This window comes from Haemaphysalis longicornis, unplaced genomic scaffold (genome assembly GCF_048455015.1).
Source record: "Haemaphysalis longicornis isolate Haplotype H1 unplaced genomic scaffold, Haemaphysalis longicornis Haplotype H1 scaffold_3, whole genome shotgun sequence".
NCBI lineage: Eukaryota > Metazoa > Arthropoda > Arachnida > Ixodida > Ixodidae > Haemaphysalis > Haemaphysalis longicornis.
Window position 1 is genome coordinate 58,456,487 of NW_027526335.1, and position 25,115 is coordinate 58,481,601.

The 25,115-nt window shown below is 48.7% G+C and overlaps 1 protein-coding gene and 1 long non-coding RNA gene across 2 annotated transcripts in view; both read left to right on the top strand.

Annotated features, from left to right (window-relative positions):
• The window catches only part of LOC144175231 (uncharacterized), a 170,491-nt gene extending 165,768 nt beyond the window's left edge, over positions 1 to 4,723 (top strand). The window contains exons 7-8 of the mRNA XM_077704336.1: positions 1,097 to 1,159; positions 4,602 to 4,723. Of these exons, the coding sequence (XP_077560462.1) occupies positions 1,097 to 1,159; positions 4,602 to 4,723 (185 nt within the window). The remainder of the gene's footprint in view (positions 1 to 1,096; positions 1,160 to 4,601) is intronic.
• Positions 4,724 to 7,297: 2,574 nt separating this feature from the next.
• On the top strand, positions 7,298 to 23,568 carry LOC144174493 (uncharacterized). The gene is made up of 2 exons (XR_013323487.1): positions 7,298 to 7,466; positions 20,720 to 23,568. It is a non-coding gene; the product is annotated as an uncharacterized LOC144174493 (long non-coding RNA).
• Positions 23,569 to 25,115: the final 1,547 nt, after the last annotated feature.

Here is a 25,115-nt window from a genome sequence, read left to right on the forward strand (position 1 = left end):
TATTTCTGCAGCTGCGTGAATGTTTCGGAGCCCTTTGGCGACGCCTCGTTTTTGGCCGCTTCTGTTCTTGGCGCACCTCTTCGAGTGTGGCTGAACTGCTTTGTTTGTCTTTGCGTATGTTGCTTTTCCTCGCTTTTTGTAGAGAAAGTAAACGCTTCGCCTAGAGCCACTCCCGCTCTCTCTTTTTACGTTCTGTGCGGTCGAGCTGCTACCACAAACGCTTGCAGCACACGCGTTTGTGGTAGCAGCTCGACCACACACGCACACAAAGAATCTGTAGCGACTTGCTTGCAAGCGAAATGGCGGTATTTGTTCAGTAAGGGCTGATAGTTCATGTAGCACCACATATTCCACACGCGTAATTTTTTACTTCAAACTCCACATAAGCTTTCACCTTTGTTGTTCCTGTGCGTTCTTTCTTTCTCGCGTTCAGTTGTACTGTCGTTGTTCTCAACGGGAAGCCTTTCGAACTATCGAAATGTTTACGATTAGGAAATATCTAACATTGTTAGTTCTTAGGGCAGTCGAAATATATCTCGGAGCTCCAGCTGCTCCGGCCTTAACAAGCGTTTTCTTTTTTTGTTTTCTCGGGGGTTTGCTACTTTTCACATTGGTATGACAATGAGCAAAGAAAACACAGCGATGAATTCTTTACAGCACTAAAGGGTCATTTTAGAATGATCGGTAACTACTTCGAGCGGGGGTTAGCATAGGAACTGTGGTTATTTCTGCTATGTCGAATTAAACAAGCGTCGTGCAAGTGGGTACATGTTGCATAATCACGTGAAATTTGTTTCCCTGTGGTTGTTTGTCCTCTTTGAAGCGAAGAGTGTAATTTTAATTATAGTACGCATTCATCGCACTGCTATGCTAATTATATCCTTCGTCAGCGAGGCAGCCTAGTTTTTTTGGAAAAAAGAATACAGGGCGCTGGAAACTGTCTGCCGCACGGGAGCTACTGGGACTACCGAGTTCTTAAATTAAAAATAGAGCTGTAATACTAAAGTAAACTGGTGAAAAAGAAGCATAACTAAAGACCATGAAAGCTCCTTGTTGCAGCTTTGCATTCAACTCTCTTTCGATGTTTTTTTTTCAGAACGTGTGACGTCACCCGAAACAGAAACAGAGCGCCAGAGCAGACAAGAAGCCGAGAAAAAAGGTCAGTACGGCGTCATCGACCTTACCCCACAGCCACCCGTCGCGCTGGCGTAGTGGCCAATCTATTCTACTGCTACTCGCGAAGTCCGGGTTTGATTCCCACCTGTACTGGCCGTGTTACCGATGAAAGTAAAATGTGAGAATTGCCCATTGTACGAGTTTTCGGCGCATCTTGAGAAACCTCAAGCCTGAAATGTTGAGGAGCCCTAGACTATACACCCAATATACCGTCAGTGCTCAAAGCTGCAATTCGAACTGTTCAACCGCGGCTGCCGGCACACGGGAGTCATGGATTGAAATGGTTTGTTTGTAAAAGCAAACCGGCAATATAATGATGCAACTCGAATGTAAATAGGCGTTTTTTTCTGCCCACGTTTGTTCATATTGGTGCTAGCCCCGGCAAGGGTACGTCTGTAACCCGTGGTATCACCAAGTGCTACTTATTAATGTAGACCACCTGCGGTTACTTGACGTACGCCAAAATTTAGCTGCTGTGACCGCTTCTGCCGTTCGCCTGGTTGATTATGAGGTTTAAAGGAGTACTGACACCAAATTTCAAAGCTGAGCACGAGAAAGCTCAGAACAGATACAATTTCACAATCGGCATCAGCATGACGCCATCTGCTCGAACCCCCGACGTCAGGGCTTCCGTGACATGGCTAACGCGCTTGCTGCGGTTGGCGCGCTCTGCTCCGGCGTGTGTATCACGTCATGGTTTTGGGGCTGACGCCATGTTTCCCGGGCGCCTTGCGATGGTGGAGACTACGGCCGGTGTAGAGGCGCGCGTCCAGAGCGGCTATGATGCGGCAAGAACGGCGACGTCACGAGCGCCCTCCTGTCAAGGCGGCCGCCTCGGTGTTCGTTTGGTCGAAACTGAAACTGACACAAATAAACGAGGCCGTAAATGATTATTTACGTTGTGACCAGCCGTCTAATGTGCCATTCTATGATTAGTGGGCTGGTAGGCACCCATAACAGCGGAAAAAAACGTCACACAAAAATTTTGTGTCAGTACTCCTTAAAACGCACCGACGCTACACAGGCGATGAGGCGCGCCGAAGTAGAGAGCTCCTGATTAATTTTAACTACCTTGGGATGTTTAATTTGCGCCTAAATCTCGAACACACGGGCGTTTTCGCTTTTCGCCTCCTTAAGAAAAGCGGCTGCCGTGGCAGGGAATCGACCCCGCGTCCTTGGGCTCAGCAGCACGATAGCTTAGCCACTGAGCCACCGCGGTGGATCTGCCGTCTGCCGCCAGCAAAATAAGAGCTCCATGACTTGAAATAGAACATTTGACCTCGGGTGTAGCATTTTAACGTAACCATTGCCGACATTTGGGTTTCTTTCGATATAGCCAATGCAGAAGTGGGGAAGTGAGTCTTACATCAGGGGTGGTAGTGGTTGTTGTATGGGATCAGGTGATGTTAGCCTGGCTGTATATTCCGGCAATAGCTCCGTCTTTTAGGGTCCTTTCACCAAGAGTATGCCAGGTCCGTCTCCTGAAGGCAGCTTAGTAGGAGGTGCGACACGTCTCTGCGCAGCATCCAATGTCCCCCTGGGAAGACGATGTGGTACACAGTGTTGTGTGGGGCTGCCAACTTTCGAATCGCTGAGAGGTTTGCACTCCGTTCGACATCATGCTCTGGGCAACGCATTACGTAGTGGTGTGCATCGCCTATCACTGCACATGACGAAATCAGAGGCGATCGCACGAGGCCTACCTTGAATAGCCATGCTGTGGTCTTCGCTGAGCCCGTTCGGAACTACTTTACCCCGGGACAAATGTCGTTTTTCATCGCCTAGCTAAGTGAAAAACGAGAACAAGTGCACGCGCGGAGGAGCGTTTCTGCTGAACAGCTAGGTCGCGGATATCGCACGGGAACGACGGGGGCCGCGTTCGCACGAGGCGATACTTAAGCTCAGCCTTGTAGAGGCTGCAGGGCACACGAGCAGAGCAAGCCGTGGATGGCGCTCTAGCCTTACTTTGTCCCTTGTCGTTTCCCATCCGCAGGCTACCGCGTGCGTATATTTATCGCCAGGTGTATGAGGAGCCGCGCTTTAGCGAAACAGGCGTGCAGGCTACCACTGCGGGCCCGAGCGGCGGTGCGGGCATCTAATTAGTGGCGCTAACAGTTAATCAAAGGAGGAGCGCCGCGCCGTAGCAAAGAAAACGCTCGTCTTCCCACGCGACCCTTGCCGAGTCGACCCTTTTCTTTCCCAGACCTCCTCCTGTGGCCAGGTCCACAGCCACCCGAGGGCCCACGCGTTCTTATAGCTTCGTTCGTCACGCGGCTCATTCGCAAATTGTTTTTTCTTGTTGTTTTTGCATGATTTATTTATGGTCTGTCACTCCCCCTCTCTCTGCTTGTTCTTTTCTTTCTCTCACTTTCTTTGTTTTTCTTCGCCTTTCAGACTGGTGGGTTTGCGGGCAGTGCGTTTCGTTTTTACTGGTCAGGCTTGGACAAAACGCAAAAATTGGAGCAGTGGGAGTTTGTTTGCACGCTTCTTTTAATAATAAGCTTGCACTTGAGTTTTCTTCTGATCGATGCAACGTATACAATGTGCAATAAGAAGCTGAGAAATGTCGGGACTGACGGCTGCTGGAGGGTTGGTCCAACGCACGGCGTTTGCCCGAACACGCTGCGGGTGAAGATTTTCTTCTGTATATTTGTATATTTGGAAGATTTGTAGTCAGCCCATCTACTTCTTTGCCTCTCGCACGCACCCGGGGAATCTGTAGTGGCCTTTAAAGGACGCAGTGAAGCCGGCTGTTCTTGCAGGGCTGGGGTTTAGCTTTACGAGCCTTTTTTATTGGGTTTAACATGTCGCGTTTTCCTCTGGATTCGGCGGAGTGGATTTCACGTGATTAATGTTTGTTTATACAGACACCCGTGCACAGGAATTCTGATATAGGCTACTTTCCCCCGAGGCCAGACGAAAATCACTCTAATTTCTATAACGTGTGAAACCAAAACCCGGGAGTTCAGTATAGCCCGCAGCTCATGGCTTTTCCTTCTGTTTCGGTGCATGCTGCCGGCGTGAAGTATCCGCGAGGATGTATAGCGGCCCCCTCCGCCTCTTCTGCCTGTAAACATAGCGCTACAACACGGGCCCCCTCCTCAACTTTGAGCCCGTTCCCACTTGCGCTTTGCCGTGCGGCGACGTCACCGACGGAGGGACAGAAAGCCGCGGCGCTAAAAGCGGCTTTGGCCTCCCGCCGTCCCGCGAACTGCTTTATGAATAAACATGAACTCTTGGGCCCATCGCTAAGCTGCCGGCACCCAGTGGCTTCGCCGGTATCGCCGTCGCAGTTGGGCATCCCTGGCGGCGTTGGCGAGACGTCAACAAAAACAACCGAGTCAACAAGCGTTGGCGTCGCGCGGTGCGAGCCTTGTTTATCGAGCAGTCACCGGTCGTTTGTCTCGAGGCCCTTGTTTGCGCAGGCTGGATGAAGCTCGAAGAGCGCATGCGCACGTTGCTCTCGCTGCGTGTGTGTGCGTGCCAGTGTGCCCTCTTGCTGCGCTTCTTCGCTCTGCGTGAGGACGCGCGTCGCTTTGTCTCTTGAGCTGCGCGCCCCGAACGGCGTAGCATTCCCGCGCCTCGCGCTCGTGATGGATTCGAAGACGTGCCGATATGCAAATGCTCACACGCGCCGTTGCCAGCACTAACAGCACTGGTGGGCCCTATCGCGGAGACCAATCTCTGGAATAATTGGCTGCGCTTATCGCTGCTGTTCACGGCGCGTCGGAAACTCTCGCCCCCGTGGTGCTGGCGACCAGCGAGAGAGCGGGGGGTGCGGAAGGAAGAAGTTTGGCCGATGTCTCCTGTTATGCTCGCTCGTTGGCCGGGACGCTCGGTGAGGACGACGTGAAGATGCATATGCCCGGCATGGACTGTGTTATTAGCGCGCCAGGCGCTCTTTGTGCTGGGTAGCGATGGCCAGAGCGCGGCCGCTCTCACCGCCTTCCCTCGGCTCTGAAATTGTAGCGCGATGGCGAGTTTCGTGAGACACATTATGGCCGGCTTTGCTGCTGGTGCCCAAACAAGCTGTAATGCATTGTTGCTGCTTCAAAAGGTAGTACTCGCGACGGTTTGCTCTCTGCGCCTCTCCTCCCTGTTTTCCGGGTGCTGCCGCCGCTGTTGTTGTCGCAACCTTGCCGGGTAACCCGCTGTTTTATCTTACAGCGGATAACGGTGGCTGTTTTTATCTTTTCTTTCGCTTGCTGTGTGGTTCGAATGAGGTGTGCGCTCTATTGCACCGACTTTTCTGGTCTATTTAAGGATATTCCTCACCGAATAAGGCGTGCAGGTGTATTGCGCGTATAGCAAATATTGTCTTGGAAGCTTCCCACTTATAATCACTCGTATTTCAGGAATTTCCGCTCCGTCCGCCTTGCTGTGGTATATCACTTATAAATTTGTGTTTAAATTAATCTTCTAGTCTATAACACTTTCCGGGTTAATCTGTTGTCTCCGAGCAAACGTTTGCTCTATACTCGGAAAACGAGCAACATAATCTGTCAACTTGTATTGTCGTTACGAATCTTAAACATTAAATAAAGGAAAAGATAAAGGATCCAAATATTATCTACTGATAACTTGTGCTCTGTAACAGGATGCACACAATACGCTAAGAGCAGCAATTGCACCCGCCGCCGTGGCTCAGTGGCTACGGCGTTGCGCTGCTGAGCACGAGGACGCGGGTTCGATTCCCGGCCGCGGTGGCCGCTTGAGGCTAAAAGCAAAAACGCCCGTGTGTACGAGATTTCGGCGCACGTTAAAGATCCCCAGATGGTCAAAATTAATCCGGAGCCCTCCGCTACGGGTGCCTCATCGCCTGCGTTGCGTCGGCGCGTTAAACCCCACAATCAATCAATCGAAGAGCAGCAATTGCGAACACGTAATCAAGCCTTCAGGAGGTTAAAGCGCGCGAAGTTTGAAAATGTGCCATGTCACTCAAAATATACGTGGACGAGCCAGAAATAGCCCAAACCATGGGCCGCCGTCCGCGTCTTTTGCTCATTAGTTTTGTGCCGCTCAACAATTAAATATTGTTGATTAGGAACTACTCCGTGTAAAGACGAACTGATGAGTGCGGTATTGCTTCCCACTCAATGGTTCTTAGTAGTGATCAAACGTCACAGACCGCTCTCTGCAAAGTTCAGATCAGCCTTTTACGTGCCGAAGCTGCAACGTAGCTACAAGGCGCGCCTTAGTGCAACACGCGCCGAAATGTCGAAACACGGGCGGTTTTGTGCGTGCGTGCGTGCGTGTGTGTGTGTGTGTGTGTGTGTGTGTGTGTGTGCGTGCGTGCGTGCGTGCGTGCGTGCGTGTGTGTGTGTGTGTGCGTGCGTGCGTGCGTGCGTGCGTGCGTGTGTGTGTGTGTGTGTGGGTGGGTGGGTGGGTGGGTGGGTAGGTGGGTGTGTGCGTGAGTGCGTGCCTGCGTGTGTGCGTGCGTGTGTGTGTGTGTTCTCGCCTGTATCAGAACAAGAGCCACCTTGGACAAGAACCACACTTCCGACGCGAAGCTAGTGCGTGACACGACACAATCCAGAGACGTACGCTGGCGTTTGTTACTGCGTCAGGAGATGGCGATGTCCCGTAAAGCTGTCCTTTATTTCGTTATTCGTAACGGTAAGCTAGAATGCGCGAAACATGTTTCTGCCGTTGTTTGACAGTAATGTCCCAATCTCCCTCTCTCAAGCAACTGGAACTACTGCTTCGCGAAGGTGCCAATACTAGAAAAATGCGCGCGAAATAGAAACAGCCAAGTCCCTTACGACACATTTGTCCCCGCCCGCTCACGGGACTCGTTACTCATTAAAGCCGGCATAGGCCAGGATGCTTCCCCGCACCGCTCGACTTGCTCTTCCCGCCTACATCCAGGCCGAGTTTATGCGCCCTTCTTACTACGGCGAGGGGAACGATTTTACGAGGCCGATTCTCAGGAAAGCGCGTCGTATACGGTCAAATAGCAGCGGCAGCAGCGGCAGCCAGCAAAAAGGAGAGCGCACCGGGGGCGAAGGACGAGGCGTTCGAGGGCAGCAGCGCCGGCGGAGTTAGAGCCATCTGGTGCGATTCGCACGCAATTACGAAAACATGCAGGCCTCAGATGGGCCGGCTCGTTTGCTTCGCCGTGCCCAGCCCTGCTTTCTTTATCTTCCTCTTCGTGCCCCGCCGCCGCTCATTTCCTTCCGCTGTCCATATTCCATCGCCCGTGGCCTCTGAAATACGCTCTCCAGATTGGAATCCATTAACTTCGGAAACCCAAGCCCCCGGCCGCCGTCACCGCGCAAACACAAAGCCTCGTACGTTTTCCCTACTTTCATATCTCCTTCCGACCTATCGCTTTCCCGCTCTCACTACTCCCTGTTACGTATTCCTGCAGCTTGGCCACCTGGAAAGCCCATGTGTGTAAGTTTTGAACAGCGCATGACGTCGCCCTTGGGCCTGTGATGATCTCGGTGGTGACGACATCGCTCGCGTGAGCAGCGCCGCCAGCCACGGCAAACACTAGTGCACGCGGCACATTTGCTGGGGCCCGGGCGTGTCGCTTCGCTGGGCCCCGGCCACTTTCGTACTCGAAGCTGCAGGAGCTATGTTTTCCCAGACCGTCTCTCAGAAACAATTTCATATCAACTGCTTGCGTGGCTTAAGGAGAATTATTCCCTTTCTGTGCGTGCGCTTGTGATAATATATAAAGTGTTTTCTCCTGAAAGCGATTTTAAAGGCTTTTTACTGCATAATGGCGAGCTTGTAATTAAATAGGCACGACTAAAATTGTTTTCCTTGTGGCCAAATTTCAGCGTATTTTTGCTTTTATTTGATCCGTTTAGAAACACTGTGGCGACAGTCAGGAAGGATGTTACGGCTTCAATACGAAAGAAAAAACGAGAAGGAAGTTCGGGTGGACGGATTAATTTATAGATAACCTTATCAGAAAATATGAGCAACATATCTCGCCAGCTTCTTCAAAAAAGGTAGATTGCTAACTAGCAACGAAAATAAAAAGTGCTGGTAGAGGATGAAAACAAAATCAGATAAGAAAGGTTCCATCGAGTCGAAACTTTAGGCACTGAATAGTAGTCAGAGAAACAAGAGCGCAACCAAACAGCACGTAGCCGCACCCTCAACGTCTTGTGTTACAGACCAGAAAGAAAGCAGTATAACTTGAACACATGCTCAAACTAGCCGTCAATTTCAACGAGGGTAGAAAGCGAGCGCTTTGAGAGAGTGGCGTTATAGAACAGTAGCGAATTAATCGTACTCAATGCATTGTTGAGATTTGCATAGCTGTGACTCTGTTTTTGTTCCTATCAGTTTTTTCCGGTCTGTTGTCATCCGGTCTACATGCTTTGTAATGAGGCACCACAGGGGCCCATGTTAGTTTTCCCATGTTAGCTACGCGATGTCGATGTCAGCAACGGTGTGTCCCTGCCGCTGTCCTTCACCGGAAAGGCTACTCATCACGGTCATTGTTTCTTGCATCAGTTCGGCTAACGGCTGCTAGAAGGGAGGAGAACTCAGCGCATACGCGTCGGTTACTTCACGTTACGTTTTCATTTATCAAAGGGATGTTTTTATATCCATATAAGCGTCGGAGAGGAGTATAAAGTTTGCGAGAGTAAGCTTCGGGTTACCGACTGTTGTGTCACAGATGAGGCGTTGTGCCATGCGGCTTTCTTTATTCAAGATGTATGTTTTTAAGCATGCCATTTCATGTTACAATTCTTGGGAACAGTAGTTGTGGCTGTGTGCCACATTATCAATCTGCATGGGCACAAACGTGTACGCAAGATGCGACGAGTTCTCTGCGTAAACTACTATAGGAAAATACTCAGAATAAATGCCACTCTCGAGTTACGCGATGAGCAGAAAATAATGAAATAATGAAGGTGGCGTTTCAATTTCAAAGCCGCTGTAAGCACAAAAAGATTACATCTATGGCCTCAATAATGCTGCCTCCCAGTCCGCTCGTCCTTGATGCTATTTGCTACGACTTTTCGTTTCGTGTTTGTACAGAGTTAACAAATGATTCACGTGATGGTGGTGGGTGGGTGGAGGAAGAAAAAAAATTGATTTTCTTGGACACCTCGTGGTGGGCTCTCACTAGGAAGTCTAATTAAGGAGTCTCAGATTACCCCACTCAGTAGTCATGCCGCTCCGATTTGGGCGCGCTGTGTCGAATAATCACTGCCGATTACGTGGCCTGAAATTTACCCTTAACAATGATTATGCCATCTTACCTGTGTGTAGCATAGTTTTGACGCAATCTCCTACAGTGCGGAGAAGATTCTGCCATACGAATTGAATGTACCTTTAATTTAAAGCTCGGTTTTTTTTTTGAAAAACAACAAAATCAACATAAATTAACATTAATTGGTACTGTTCTGACCCTTATAAACTACGAACAGATGAGGAGCTTATTATAAGATAACTTTCCAATCAGCCCCAATAGCCGATTTTGAAGTACGAAACTTTATTTCATTTTACGCGCATAAATACAATTCTTAAATCCGAGTATCACACCTGGTGCCGATGTCCCCACTAGTTAGAGAGCGTTTTAATTGCTTTAAATTTTTATCAAACGTTTGGTTCCGTTGAATGTGCAGTCGAGTAAATTTTGAAGTTCGAAGCCTTTACATTAGTTCATATCCGCACAAATTGGCCCGAGAAAAGAATGAACTGTTAATTTTTTGGTGTATGGCGTAATTACAACCATCGCTTTAACATGAAGCTTCCGGGCAAGCCGCACCGTATCGCAAGAGTACTGCATTTGTCTGTACTTGCTTACACCGCGAGGCGGCGGCTTGCTTTAACAGTGGCTTTCCCTCTTGCTTAGAAGCTAAGGGAGAAGCACGCTTTCCGTAAGGAAAGAGCGACAAAACAAACAGGATGCCGTTCGCGTCCTTTTGAGCAATGTGTCAACGCGATTCTCATAGAATTACACGGGCTCTGAGCCTGAAAAGAACGACATATTTTAATGCGCAGCACAGTGAAGTCCTCCCTCACTGCTCGCTACTGCAATGTGAGTGTGAGAAGCGGGGTTATGGTGCCGTGCAAAAGGAGCCGTGGGTGAGAAAACGACTGATATGGTCAGTAACATTGCGTCATGCTGCCCGCGTTAGTGACTTCACTATCTCTTGGTTCACTTTAACTTTAGTCAGGGACGGCATAATGAGTGGAATCGCCATCTTGTTTTTCGTGAGGTAAGCAGATAACCTAGTAATGCCTCCAGCGTTAAATAAGGAAGAAGAGTGAAAATAAAGAGTGTTGAGGAATGTTGTTCTGTGCTTGAGAACACTTTCTCTCTGTTTCGAACTGCTTTTTACATTAGCTGACATTATTTTCTAACAATGTTTTCGCCTCTTCGTACCTGATGCGATTTTCCACTAATAATTGGTTGTTTATTCTTGTGCCAATTTGGTAGCCTTTTTTTTTCTCTCTTGTTTGTGCTCGACGTGGTGGTAGCCGCTCCTGCTTGCGAACAAGGCAGTGTTCCTGGTACTTGTAGAGGCCTCGACTGAAGTGAAACTAATATAGCGAACGTGTTATGGCATTTAGCAGCAGCAAACAATACATCCTAGGTGCACTGCATGAAGCGTAATGATCGAGTCATCGGTCGTTAAATGTTAAATATAAACAAATTCTCTCTCAAACAATTTGTATTCATCTGTATGCAGCTGAGTAGCATCAAGGCAAGAACGGGAGGTTCTCAAGTTAGAGCTTGGCTGTGTACCATTCATTGTGCCCCCTTAAAAACTGACCAGCGTTAGTGGGAAATAAACTCCCCTGGGAGTCAAATGCTGTTTTTTTTTTTTTGGGGGGGGGGGGGGGGGGAGGGGCGGAGGGGGGGGGTCGAGCCGGGTTTGTCGTCTTACCTTCAGGTAAACTGAACTATACTTGATTCATGACGTAAAGGGGTGCTACTTGGTTGTATTCCAACATCACCTTTCGTTTCACTTATATTTCCAGCAGACGGGAAAGGGGTTAGACAATGTGCGACGAAGAAAACTCGAGTTTTCAGCATCCTGTTCGCTCTGGCGGAGCTTATCCCGTTGCTCCCGGAGTGGGAAAAACCTTGACACCAGCTTTTCGATCCACTCGCTGGGCTCGCGCGAGCGTTTGGCGCACTTCTCCCTAATGTATTCCCACTCCGGTGCGGCGTCGGCGGCAGGACGGAAGTTCCGTCGCTGTAAAAGGAGGCTCAGCTCCCTCCGCAGCCGTGGTGCTCGCACCAAGTTTCCTTCCCTTAATATGAGACTCCTTCCACGTATTTTCCTGTCCCTGCATAACGCCCCTTGGCGGGCTGGCTCCAGACAGCGTGCCTGCGCCTTGCGGGCACTCCTGGACTTTTTTTGCCCTTCTTCTTACTCCCGCTTCTTGTTCTTTCTTCCGGCCGTCTCGCCTCTATCTGTACCTCGATCGTATAGCTTTTCCCTTTACTGCGCCTCTCTGCCGGTCCCTGTTCTGCATAGAGCTGTTTGGGTGAAAGGGGAGGCGTGGAGAAGGAATGCACAGAGAGAGATCCTGCTTCGTCTCCGCAACGCAGAGCCCATTTCCCGCTGTTCGATCACTCGGGCGATCATTAATCATTCGCCAGCGAGGGACGGAAGGGGAAAAAAGGGAAAAGGAGGCGCGGGAAGAGCACGCGGAAGCTAGCATGTGTACGTGGGTGTGTGTGTGTGTGCGTGCCGCGCACAAACAAAGAGCGAAAAAGAACATCGCCGACGATCGAAACCAACGTGGACCAAAGAAAAGAAATAGGGCTGGCGTCGGCGGCGGTGTTAGCGTCGGAAGCGTCAACACGGCCCGACACACACATTAAATGGAAAGCAAGGGTATGCTGGTGGGTGCCGGGGACGGAAAGGTACCACATAAAGCGGGAGGAAGAGGCTGGCGGGGACTTCCCTTTCGGTGGGTGTTTTTTTTGTGTGTGTGTGCCTGTTTCGAGTTATATTTGTTCAAGACGCTCTCTGTTCACCTTTTGTGCAACCTTTGGCCAAACCTTCTGCGTTTTTGTATGAACGTTACATCACAGCTAGCGTATTGTTTGTTCTCGTTCTGTTGATGACGAGAGGCGAAAAGAACGGGCGGAAGCGATTGAAAGGGGAAGACGACTGATCGCAGTTGCTAACGGCAGACAATGCAAGCCGCTTGGAGTCGGTCAAATGTCGTTCAGCTTGGAGGAGCACCCCGTGTTATTCGTGAAGTTTCTGAAACATTGCGCCGTCTGTAGTAAACGGTTACGTGTCTCGCCGGTGAGTACACAGATGCGGGGAAGTGGAGCGGAAGGCGGCTTTTTGTGTGATCGTGTGCCTAATGGTCTACTGCGTTAGGGTTCCACTGCGGAGGAACGTTGACCTGGTGGGGGCCTGAATTTGGACTTTGGATTTGCCTGTAAGTCGACCTCTTATTTTGTAAGACGCAATGGGAGACTACGAGAATAAGCTCGTGAAATGACGCTCAACATAAAGGTGAAGGACTCTTATCAAAGAAGGCAATTTATTGATTGGGTATCGGGCTTGTTTGACGTTCAGCTCAAAGACGAGTGATACGTAACCGATATTTAGATTTTTTTTCTCAGTTCGCGGTAATCAGCAGACCGCCGTGTGTTTGTTCTCCAGTGAGCAAACCGCTTGCCACGCTCACAAAATGGCTTGAGCCAGACTTGTACATGTTACAGGGAACGATTGGAAACTTTCAAAATTACCGAACTTCGAAACGTGGGAAACAAAACTAATGACCGTACTCGAAGCCTGACCACGTGCTTTCTCGACTTGGACCAGTGGGGGATACCACAATGCATTTACAAGCGAAAATCGCTTTTAATGATCTCCTGTACTCAAGGCTCAAGTGGAAGAAGGATTTAGAACACCGGGGTAAGATTTACCCATGTGTAAAACTGACTGGCTACTATATACCTACCGTAAGTGGTTACTTACGTGGCGTTAAATTGAAGCGTAGTCGCGTAAAATAAAAAAAATAACAAAACCACATTCAGGAAAACATCTTAGTTGTCAGTTACTCATTTGTTAAACATTTCTGTGCAATGCTGTGCGAAATGCACATGAATAAAAAATTAAGGGTCAATTCATTTTTAAAAGGAATCGGTGATAATACGGATCCTGCCGGAAGGTAATGGGGAAGTGCTGAAACTTAGGCGGAGGGGGATGATAATTACAGACGTCGTTTCTCTGCTCACGGTATAGTTGAAATCTATTTTATTTCTCTCTGTGCGGCATGACGCGCTCAACGAACGGAGCTCCGTAATCCCGAAAACCAGTTATACGAAAGATAGGCCGATGTCGCTGAAGGAACGACTTTTTACGAATACCAGTCCGTTGGGGACCATTTTATAGCACGAAGGGGGAAGAAAACGGCCCAAATCCGGACCACGATGATGACGGTAATTGAGAGGCCGTGACCTTAGTACGGAGGAGGGGTGGTCAAAACCTTGACGGCAGCTTGACATGCCCCGTATTTTATGATAAAAAAGCTGTTTTTGGTGCGGAAAGAAAGTGTTTCGCGGTTTCATCGTAATACAGGTACACAGTGAAATAATTAAAAAGACGACACCATATGCAGCAGCGCCAAAGTACCTACTCTTAGTAGGTTAAAAAACTTACTCTTATCAACACTGCTAAGGGCATGTTAAGTACGTGTAAAAGTTATAAAAGTTCGAAGAGAACCATTTCGCAACGGTTGTACTGAAGTGGTACCGCTAGGCGGTTGTCCCGCTTTACACAATGCGGGCAATAAAGAATCTAAGGTAGCAAACCAGAATATAGCACGTTTCACGTAAGAAGAAAAACAAAGCATATATGCACACGGTGTGCGAATACATCATTGAATTTTTCAAGATTCGCGCCCAATTGAAGACTTAAGGTGAGGTTGCTTGCAATCGTCCAGAAGGCGATAAAAGTAGAGTAGGGGTGCGGAATACGGGCGTTTCTTTGTGCGTGTGGGGGGAGAATTCTTTGGATTTTCAGCCGCCTTTCTTGCCTGTAAAACAGCGATAAATGTAAAACCTTCCGGAGATGTAAGTAGTGTAAAAAAAAGTACCGAACAAAACTTGTTATCACTGCACAAAAACGTGGAGTGGTCTTGTTATTAAACACCGAAAAATGTAACAGAGTTCATGTTATTTTTGTGACTTGTAGCGACGTACTTACGAGTATGGCTAAGAAACGAAGAAAAGCCGGGCTGTATTGCCGCAAACTGTTTAACGCTAGATTAGGGAACGCACATTCCTAGTCACGTGTAAACGCTGGGCGTCGAATTTTCTTGAGACGGCCTTAACCGCTCAAGTAGTTTTTCTGCAAACAAACTTCCTGTCTTCCTTCTTCCTTTATTTTTTCAAAGTTTTCCTCAATAAAGGGGCGGATTCTGCTGAGTACGCCCATGTTAGGTCGGCCAGAGACATTGCGCTGTTTCAGCAACTCAGCGCAATCTTGGCAAGATCCTCTTTTCCGTTTCCCAAAACATCTAAGTTGGTCGCGGGGAATCTTGCGGGAGAAGGGCGTGTGCACAGGAAAGGGGTGCACACTCACACAGTGCCGTCACGGGCGCGCCACTCGAAGGCGTTGCCCCGGCAAAAGGGTCTCGGCGCCGAGATAAACTCGGCCGAGAGAGGGCGACACCTCCGCTGTCCCGTGTGATGAATGGGTTGATGGATGGCGCGCCCGGCGGAGAAGCCGAACCACGGCAGACTGGGCGCTGCCGCGTACAGGACGACGACGGCGGCGGCGGCGATCAAGCGCTTCCCTCTGCGACGAAACGAGTTGCAGGGAAAAAACAAAGGCCCGCTTTCTGGCCACGAGTCGCAGGGACGGGATCTGGGAGCGGGCCGGGGAGATTATGCCCGGAGAGCTGCTGGTGAAGAAGAAGAAGAGTACGCAAGATTTCCATCCGAGTTCGGCTGAAGGGAGAGTGACTGAGGCTCTGAATATCGCACGCAAACAGGCAAAGAAGAAATGAGAACGCTGTAAGAACCTAACTTGCGGAATAGGCTATAGCTGCTCACTGCTTCGTATTCGTGCATAGCAATGAGATGATGATGTGTAATACCCTCACTGATTTTCTTTTCCTCTGCGAGTGCACGAAAATAAACCCAAATGCAGCGCCGCATACATCGGAGAACGCAGCAGGGGGACCTATGAACGCTGTAGATAAAAGCTCACTCTGTGCAGAGTGAGCTAGTTGACAATAGGCGTTGTAAGCGGGGCGGTTCTTTGCCCTAACGTGACTTTTTTTTTTGTCTGGCTGTATAGATGGGTAACTAAAACTAAAGTCCGGTTTGGTGGTGATTGTACGCAGTAACGCAATTTGCGGCTTATTAGCTGTGAATTTCTAAACCATTGTTTACTAGTGCTGAGCCATCTAGACTTGATGTTACTGAAGCTAAGTGAAAATATCATGGGAACAGCTGGGCAAGATGAGAGAAGCTGGAACAGCTTCTGGGACGTACGTAGAGAGAGAGAGAGAGAGAGAGAGAGAGAGAGAGAGAGAGAGAGAGAGAGAGAGAGAGAGAGAGAGAGAGAGAGAGAGAGAGAGAGAGAGAGAGAGAGAGAGAGAGGTGTTTTGCGCTACCCGTTTTTGAGTAGGCTCGGAGGACTCCGAGCAGTGGAGCCGTAACGAATTACCGCCTCAGCGCCGCAGTTCCCCGAGCCATGACCGCACTCGCTGCGCCGACTTTCCTTTGTCTTAACGCGACCAACGCCAACGCATTTTTCTTCCAGCACAGCTGAACCTCTCTTGCACGCGACACGCACAGCCTAAAGCGACCAGTTCTATCAAGAAGGGAAAGAAGAGCCTAACAGAGAGCTCGAAAACAAAACAGGAGGCCTTGCCGGCCCTGCTGGGGTAAATTGCGCGGGGCAGGCCGAGCAGTTTTCGCTAAAACAAAGAAGGGACGTTTTGGGGAGCAAAGAAAACTTCTTGGCGCGCGGAGGGGGCTTGCCACGGGCATTAAGTCTTTCCTAACGACGCCGTCGTCGTCGTCCAAATAACAGAACCACGCCGAGGCGGAAAGAAGTTACCGCTAAGCAGCGCTAAGAGGGGGAGGAGGAGGAGCAAAAGAGGAAGAAAACGGCGTGGAGTTGCAAGAGGGGATAGACCGGGCTCGAGCTAATTGTTTTGTTTCCCGCGTAACACAATCGCTAATTGTGTTTTTAAGGCGGCTGAGGAGAGAGCCGCTATGGCGGGGGAACACGGAGAAAGTCGAAGCGGGGACCGGAAACGAATAAGTAAGGGAAATAAAACGCGGCCTGCACCCGAGCAAGATGAAGAGCTCGTGGCTCGTTTCAATACGCACGGCGGCGTTTTGATGCGGTAGTGTTTACTTTCGCCGCGAGCGCTTAGTGCGCGCAAATGGGCCCCGCGAATACAACGACGCGTGGAGCGATTTTTTTTTCTCATCCTCCCGTAGACTCTCCGACTAAATTGAATTAATCGTGCCTAATTGGGACGCAAGTAAACGGCGGGTGCATTGTGGACATTTGAATAAACCTTGCTTCTTCTTTTTTGGAAGAAGGGGGGGGAGGGGGGAGGGGGATTCGTTATATTTCGGCGACAATGTTCTGTAAGCACTTGCCATTTCTAGTAAAGAATTGGCACCCTGGGCGCGATTCTTTTTGCGTAATGTGCCAACGATGAGACGCGCTTTTTTGCGGTTGTCTTGAGTAGCGACTAAAATATTGGCCGTGGAGACCACCACGAACAGCCGTTATTCGGATTTATGAAAAACATCTTGCGCAAGATTGTGTTCTAGCTTTTCAAGGACTCCCCCAATCTGGTTGCTACAGACGTATATATGCTACTACGCGGTCCCATATGATGGCAGTTTTATTGGGATTGTGTGATGTTTGCACAAACCAGCGTTTATGAAAGCGGGCTACTTTAAGCAAGACTTTTATTTCAAGGCTCAGATAACCAGTGATGGTGACCAGCTCTATTCGATGGCCACTGGCGTCATAATAACGATATATATGAAAGTGTCGATGCTGTGCAACCAGCTGAACAGCTTTATCACCCTTAATCGCGTCTTTGTCCTTTGTATTTCCTGGAACGACGTTGCACTTCGATGGCCACTGCACGGCCATTGCATCACGACAGAGGCGAAGCACAGCAGACCGAAATGAAATGAGAACGTAGGACGCGAAAATATCAGCCGTCATGTCCGTATTTTGAGATTTGGTCCAAAAACACAGCTCTTATATAAGAGTCGAAACTTGTTCGCAACAGATTTTGTGTATCTACACGCCGCGGTAGCTTAATGCCGAAAGCATTGTGCTGTTGAGCCCAATAACTCGGGTTCATTCCTATCCACGATGGCTGCTTTTCTGTGTGGAAATTCCCGTGTGTCTTAACTTCGGCGCACGTGGTCAAAATCCATCCGAATCCCTCCACCACTCTGCCCGAATGATATCATTAGTGTACCTCTAATAACTCAAACTTTACAGGTTACGAACGCCGGTTCATATTCTATGTGCGCGTTTCTAACCCAGGTACACTCTCGGGAAATCCACAACCCTCCGTCGTCCTGGTAACCCTAAATTGGGAAATAATTTCGGCCTCTCGTTTCGTTGGTACTGAACAAGCCAAGCCAAGCGTGAATGTGTTATTTAGAGAAGTTACTACCTGATTTTGACAGGATATATGTTAGGCACCTATCGCGATGAATTCGGCTTTATGGCACCATAGACGGCAGACGGCGTGCACGTGCAGTGCGGTTTGACTCAGTCGTTCATGGTTTCGGAATTCGCCTCACGCAAAGTGTGAATAACCGCCCCATTTCCTCCGCTCCCGCGCCGAATCGTCGGGCGTGGGACGAAGTTTTTCCGCGCAAAACTCGTCGAATCGGCGGCCGAAAACGGCGCGCGCGCGCGGCCTGTTTGTAATGACGCTCAGATTGGTAGCCGCTCCCCGCCGTTTTCGCGCCACCATAACCTGCGCGAAACGCGAACGAGAACTATCTGCGAACGACTGGCTTCTACCAACACTTCCCCAGGTTTTAATGGCACTCGGAGCGGATTAAGAGACCGTGTTCCTGACGGCTAATTAAGAGAAATGTATCGGTCGGGTTCACACCAGTCTCCCGCTTTCTGGTAAGCCGCGCGCCCACCGCCGCCGATGACTTCGGTGGAAACCGTTTTAAAAACCTGGCCGTTTTCGGCAGTCGTGAAACAGTTTTTTGGGGGGGAAGATTTTTCCCCCCTTTTTCGGTTTTGCGAAGCGTGTTTCGTGTGGTCAGCGGGCGGCCAAGAAGATATTTGTCATTATTGGCTAACGCACGCTTAAATCGTTACCTGGTTCAACCGCTCGTTATAAACAGTATGTTCGAGACACTTTTAAAGCACAAATGAGGTGTGTTGCATCTTGCGTCCAGCCGCGCAATTTTTCATGAATGGCCACTGCTGGCATGGCTGCTGGTATCCACAAAGATCTTGTTTTTTTTTGGCAATCTTAATCGGCGCAAGTACGCAAAGTGCCAAGTTTAAAAATTTGGAATCTGAAGCTAAGCGTTTCCTCCGGTATTTAAATTTCCACCAAAGTCGTTAGCGCCAGAAAAAGTTGGTTCGGCCTTCTCTCTGCCTTTCGATGACCGCTCTCGTTGGTCGTTTATTTATTTTCGGGCCTTCCATTTTCGGTAATGGTTCAGTATTCGCTAAACCGCTTACTCATGTGCGTACATGCCCTGAATAGCACGTTTCGGCGCGCTCTTAAGCGCTCGCCGACATGCGCCAAGGTGCTACACCGTGCTGGTCACCCTTTAGTACCTATCCTTTCTCTGTGGTTCAACTCGAAGTGTGGGTGGAGCTCAAGAATCGCGTGTACTAAGCTTCCTCAGGCGTCCACGCGAGCGATTCTTAAGTTGCGCGTTTATTTTGCCAATGAAACGGAATTCAGAACACATTTCGAGTTTCCTTATGTCACAAAAGGGCGGTCCATTTGCATCCCGCGGTTATTGGTTATTTAGCTGAAGAAGCATGTTCTGTTGTGAACGTGAAGGCTCACAACAGCCGCCTCCATTGTCTGACCCTTGAAACTGGCGAAGGAACTAGCTGTTAACAACCATGATGGCACCTTACCTTCGTCAGCGCGCGGAGAACCGGTAGCCATAACATTCATCGCGATTGCTGCTCTCGTCGGCGTAAAAGAATGGCGAAGGATCTGACTATAGACCACCGTAACTCTCGCGTCGTCTTCGTGTGCGACGTTACTTAACAAACTGTGCTTGGTTCCTCCGCCATAGGAATCTGTAAAACACAAAAGGGAAATGGGCAGCGAAATCTGCAGCTGAGCCTGATTTGCGGGTCGGCGGCTGTCTAGTAAGTGTGCTTGGCGAGCGACGTCCTGCTGGCGGGTCGCTTCGGCGAAGGTGTACTGGCGTCATTTCCGTCACGGATATGAAGTCAGTGAAATCTTGGTGTATAGCGGCATAGAACACTTTCGTGTGAAAATATAAAAACAGAAAACGAAAAACCCTAATTATAACGTACTCTTAAGTACTAAAGGTGGCTTCCCCGCAAGAAGACCGTATGGGGTGGGGTGCAGCCTTTACAGGTGGCTTGCTTCGCTGTAATGGCGTCATTTTCGTGACGGAAATGACGTCGGTGAAATCTTTGTGTATCCGGGAATAAAACACTTTCGTGTTAAAAAAAAGCCTTGAGCCTTTGCAGTACAGTTCCTTTTCTTGCCTCCTTTAACCAAATGCATGAGATGCCAAAACCAGGAGTTATGAGATGCCAAAAGCATAGGAGACTTTACGTCTTTTTTCTTCAAATTGGTGCTGTTATTGTTCTGGTGAACGCTTCCTCCCCCTCCTTCATGCCCGGATACATTACGGGAGCTGCAATAGTCAGCGCAGAACGAAAATCAGTGGTACGCTCGTTGCTGTAGATACCTTTTTAGTTGATTTTGTTGCGACTTTTTTAAGGAACCTAGAGATAAGTGTATTCCTGCTTTTGAAAAAAAAAAAGGCCGGCAAAGGGTGGGGATACCGCTCGTGTAACGTCACACACGCGCACGAAAAATTTCTGGACTTCGAAGAGTGCAGTACAGAGACAAAATGTCCTGAACAAATTTATAAGTGGTGTGATGTGTGCAGGGCAGGGATATGTGACTCAGATATTAAGTGCACAGCTAATATGAGTGCTGGGCGCGCTTTATAAGCATATTCTAAAAACGTTGCAAGTGTTGAAAAGAAAATCTTGAAAAAGTGCTTGAGAGCGCTCTGAAATAAAAATATTTGGGCGAGAGATTACGCCTGGGCGCTGGATAGAGGCATTTATATCTTCAGGCGTTAAAATGAAGCTAAATTAAGAACATAAAAAACAGTTCCATAATGAAATCAGTCAACTAGAAAAGTGCAGCCAGTGTGGCCACGCACTTAAAATTTATTTATAACAATGAAAAGTGCAGCTTGCATGCATATTAGCAGATGTAATCCGAAGTGACGAGCGACCGAGTTTATGCAGAAAGCGTACAGTTTACAAGATTATGTTTGTTCTTGTCAACTCATTGATTTTTATCCCTGCCTTGTTCCCTTACCATGCAGCCGAGTCCACGACGCCCGTCGGTTAGGCGAGGAGGCCCTCCGGCGCGCTCCAGCCTCCCCCTCCACAACTCTCCGTGACCTGCAGCCCAGCGGCGACGAGATCCCCGATCTGAAGCATCGAGTCCCGGCATGAAACTCCCCCTCCACGTCAGCGCGCGCGCGCGCGCATCACAGAACACAGGGCTAGCAACCTGCCGGCTCCACAGCTGTGTGCATTGCGCTGCGGAACCGTGTTGATCCGCGGAACGAACTCTCCGTCGCCCTGCTGTCACTGCGAATGGGCGCGGCACACAGCGGTCGTGGTTCCGCGTGTACATAGCATACTGCCGCGCTAATGCCGGAGGAGGAACCCCGGGTGTTCCCACGTCGAGTCATGAACTGTTATAAACCGGGCGTTGTGTTTTCGCCTCCCCCTGTTCTCTTCCTTCCAATGTCCCTGTGCCGTGATGTGAAGCTCGACGCTCACAGCATCTCGGGTGTAATTTTGCCCAACGCCACCTTTCCCATTTCACACCACTCTTTCTTCTCGTTTGCATATATTCTCCACCTCTCCCTGTCAAAGCGCTTACATTTCGCGTTATTTATGAATTTTGTTAACGAAAATGAGAAATGTGCGTGTTGGATTGTTTGTCGAAGTTCTCGTGTGCACGTGTGTGCGAATGCGTCGTACTTGAGTGAAACTGCGCGTGCGTGATCCCCTCCATGTTTCCATGTGCCAGTTATAAACGCAGGCTCCAAGTGTCGTGTGGCTGTGTGTGTTCTAATTTGGGTGAATGCACGTACGAAGCCCCGGTTGTCTACTAGCCGCACCACCTTCTGCGCGTTTGTATAGAGAGAAGAAAATTAAGAAGGCTCTGCTGCGTATATAGTGGCGGTGCGCGTAATGAGGTACCGAAGAGCCTCGTCGTTCGAGCAGATCTCGGGCCAGCGTAGCGGCTACAGGTCCGTGGGGCCTGCACTGTACGCTCTACTCGCGTTGTTGTCACAAGCGCGTTTGTACGACATCGTACGCAACGCGACCTACGGACTGATGCCACGCGGTCCTGTATATTTTATTTATGTGTTTGATGAACTGTGCCGCCGTCTGTGTGGAACACTGTTGCTGTAGAGAATCATCTGGTTGGGTTCAATCATGCGTGGAAACCTGTGTTCTTCTTTTCTTCATGTAAATGTGTGTGTGCGCCTGTGTGTGTGCGTGTGTGTGCCGTGGTCGAGACGTGGCCACTTGAAAAGCCGGGCTTACGTCTAACTCAAGTCTGTGAAAGCTTACAGTGTTATCGACGCCATAGAAACCGTGCGTGACTTGACATCAAGGGTAAACAATTTCGTTCTGTTTAGCTAAAACAGAGCTCTCAATGAAAGAACCGGGATAATGATTAGAAACGTGGTCTTACATTCGGGAACTTGGGTAACGCTACTAAAGGCTGCTAAACGCATAAGAGATTTGTTTCCACAATTCATATGGCATGTGCACGAATTCAGCTTCCACCCATTTTCTTCAGCAAACCAGTTTTATAGAATTTTTCAGACGAGCGTCCTGAAAAAAAAAAAAAAAAAAGCTATACCTTTGAATTTGGCTTGCCCTTTCGAGGGCCAAAACGACAGAGGTACGCTGAAATGCACTTTGTGGCGCCATCTGTTCCGGCCGCACCACACCACGGCGACGTTTCGGATCGTTGCGGGAGCTCTCCTCTTGCAACGACGCGACGACAGCATGGCGCCATCTGTCGTAGCCGGAGTTCAACACAGCGGCCGCTCTGAAATGAGCATGTGTGAAACCGTGCTCGTATAACGCTGCGTAAGGCATGTGTGATATGTTGTCTTCTTCAGTCGTATACGCGTGTGTTGGCCTATCGAAGTTCGATATAAATTATAGCGTTATTGAAAGTACAGCTGCTAATAAGATCGAAAACCAGCCTAAGTTATTCTTCTATCGCCTGGCTGAGCGAGGCTGCGTCTGCTTGGGCTTCTCAATGGGATGAAATTGGCAAAATGGCGGGGCACCGTATTTAACTTTTATTGTTCAGCTTGGTAAGCACATATCTATTCTCATTTATGGTGGATGCTGCGAAGAGAGGTCAACGTCTGCCTTAAAAGCAGATGGCCCCCTTCATATACTCAACAATTACGCAATTTTACGCAATCGAAGAGTTCAAAGACGAGCGAAACCTAAGCAAAATTTTAGAAAAATTTACCACTGTAGTCTACTGCTGGTCTGAATTTGAAGTACAAGCCAGGAAACAATTATAACGTCTACGCAGTTGGAGTAGTCGGCTTTCTGACATTCACGACACAAGGAATAAGAGAAATAAACGCGGTACTTCGTCCCCGTGCGCGTATTTTTTCCCACCATGCCTTTTAATGCTTGTTCCAGCACGTTGTCACTGTTAATGATAGTTATTACAATTGAGTACATGGTAAAAGCTGTCATCTGTCGGGTTCTTTGTTCACTTCATGCGGCGGTCTCACAGTACCGGCTTCGTTGGGTTCCCATATGAACGTGTGTGAATGAACTGTGTGTGCCATTCTAGAGAAACACTGTTGTTCCCTCTTTCGTCTAGGACTGTCAAGGTTATCATATAGTCTCAAGTAAGAAACGTGGCTGATGAAGCCTAACCACATATACTTAAAGGGAAGAAATTGTATTTAATATACATTGGACAAGTCAAGAGAGTGTGTCGTGTATATCCGCCTTAAGTAGCGTCTTGTTGATGGCATGTTGCAGTGTGACAGCGTCGTTGAAAGCTTGATGAGAGGCGACAGAAGACACAGAAAATCATGTGAATTTATTGAATATACCTTTATTTCTTTTCCTTCCGAGTTAAAATATAACGTCATTTTGAAACACCGTCTTTCACCTGTGTCGTCTTTCTTCTTTAAAAAGCGGACAAATCATGGGTGCGTCTGTTTCGTACAAGAGTGGGCGGGGATGTTGGTGAGGGCGGTAAAATTTTGTTTACTTTGATGCTTGGGCCAGCTGATTTTTTATATTTTCTTGAGTGTACAGCACAACGTTCAAGGATGAGAGTGAGGAAGAGACATTCAGACAATGTCTCGTCTACCCTCTTGTTTGTGCTTGTCGCGCTATAAATTCAAGTAAAACTTGTCTTTGGTAACAAGGCAGGTGGAAAGAGGTAATAAAGTCTTCGAATTAAGAGAAAAACCGTACTATTGAGTATATAACAGCAGAAACTCCATGTTTTCGCTATCACTGTAAGCTGAAGTTCGCTGTTGCATTAGAGACTTAACGCAGTTCGGCCTCGCTATTATCTGCACCGCTAGCCTGCCGACTGTATTATGAAATAAAATGACCTGTTCGGAGAATTTCCATAGGGCTCACGTGTAAACAAAAGCAAAGGCTGTGCATGTCCGTTTATAGCAGCTCAAAACTACACAAAGCGCCCTTTGTACCACAAACCGCCCCTCCCATCCTTCTTTAGGGATAAGGGCAACTTTCCTTTTTGCGCCCATCTCTGGGGACAACGAGCATGCATCGACAAACCTTATCCATTCAAGGATGGCTCACTTTTCAGGAAAGGGCGCACTTTCAGCAAAACCTTTCTTCTTCAAGGTCCCACTGGTTTGTTTCTCCTATCTGACGAAATAGGGTTGGTACCACTCTTTCAGGAACGAACCTTTTTTAATCAGCAATCGAAAATAAAGTTTAACTGACGTGACGTATTTTTCAAATGTGTTAACGTGTCGAATTGATAAGGAGCGTTTAAGGTAAATGTACAGATTTTTGAATACCAACCTGGGATTGGAGTGAATGGTAGCGGAGGAACTGATTGGCGTGGATGTGCCTTTTGCCCACTCCCGGGTGGTTGATGGCGAAGTCGGTGACCGAATGTGGGAGGCCGTCGAAAGCCGACTTGAAATCCAGGTTAAGTCGCATCCTCATTGTGCCCATCTCGGTGCAAGGATACCAGCACGTCTGCGAGGTTATTAGCCAATAAACTTGCAGAAGGAAGGGCCGCGGAACCGCTCTGTTTCTCACGGGGACTCACCGCCAGTTGGCGAGCCTACTTCCGCCGCCTACTGCCGCCGACTTCATCAGAATCTTACCGCTAATATGATAACAGGAGTTTGGTAGGTTTAAAGTATCTTCAAGGGCAAGATGCAGCGTATTCCGGTATTTAATTGACGACCTGCACCAATTAATTTGCAGATCAATCAACCTGCAATTAAAACGCTTGATCAAGACGCTCTGCATAAAGAAGTGCCTGTTGTGTACTTCCTAAAAAAACAAAATGTCGCCTCACGCTACATGCCTTCTCAGACCAGGGCATGCCTTCAGAATAGCATGAATAGCATGATAACCCCCTATCAATCAGGAGTACAGTGAAATTCAGGTGAATTGATGCCTTGTTTCCCTTGACGCGTGATGCCTTTTTGA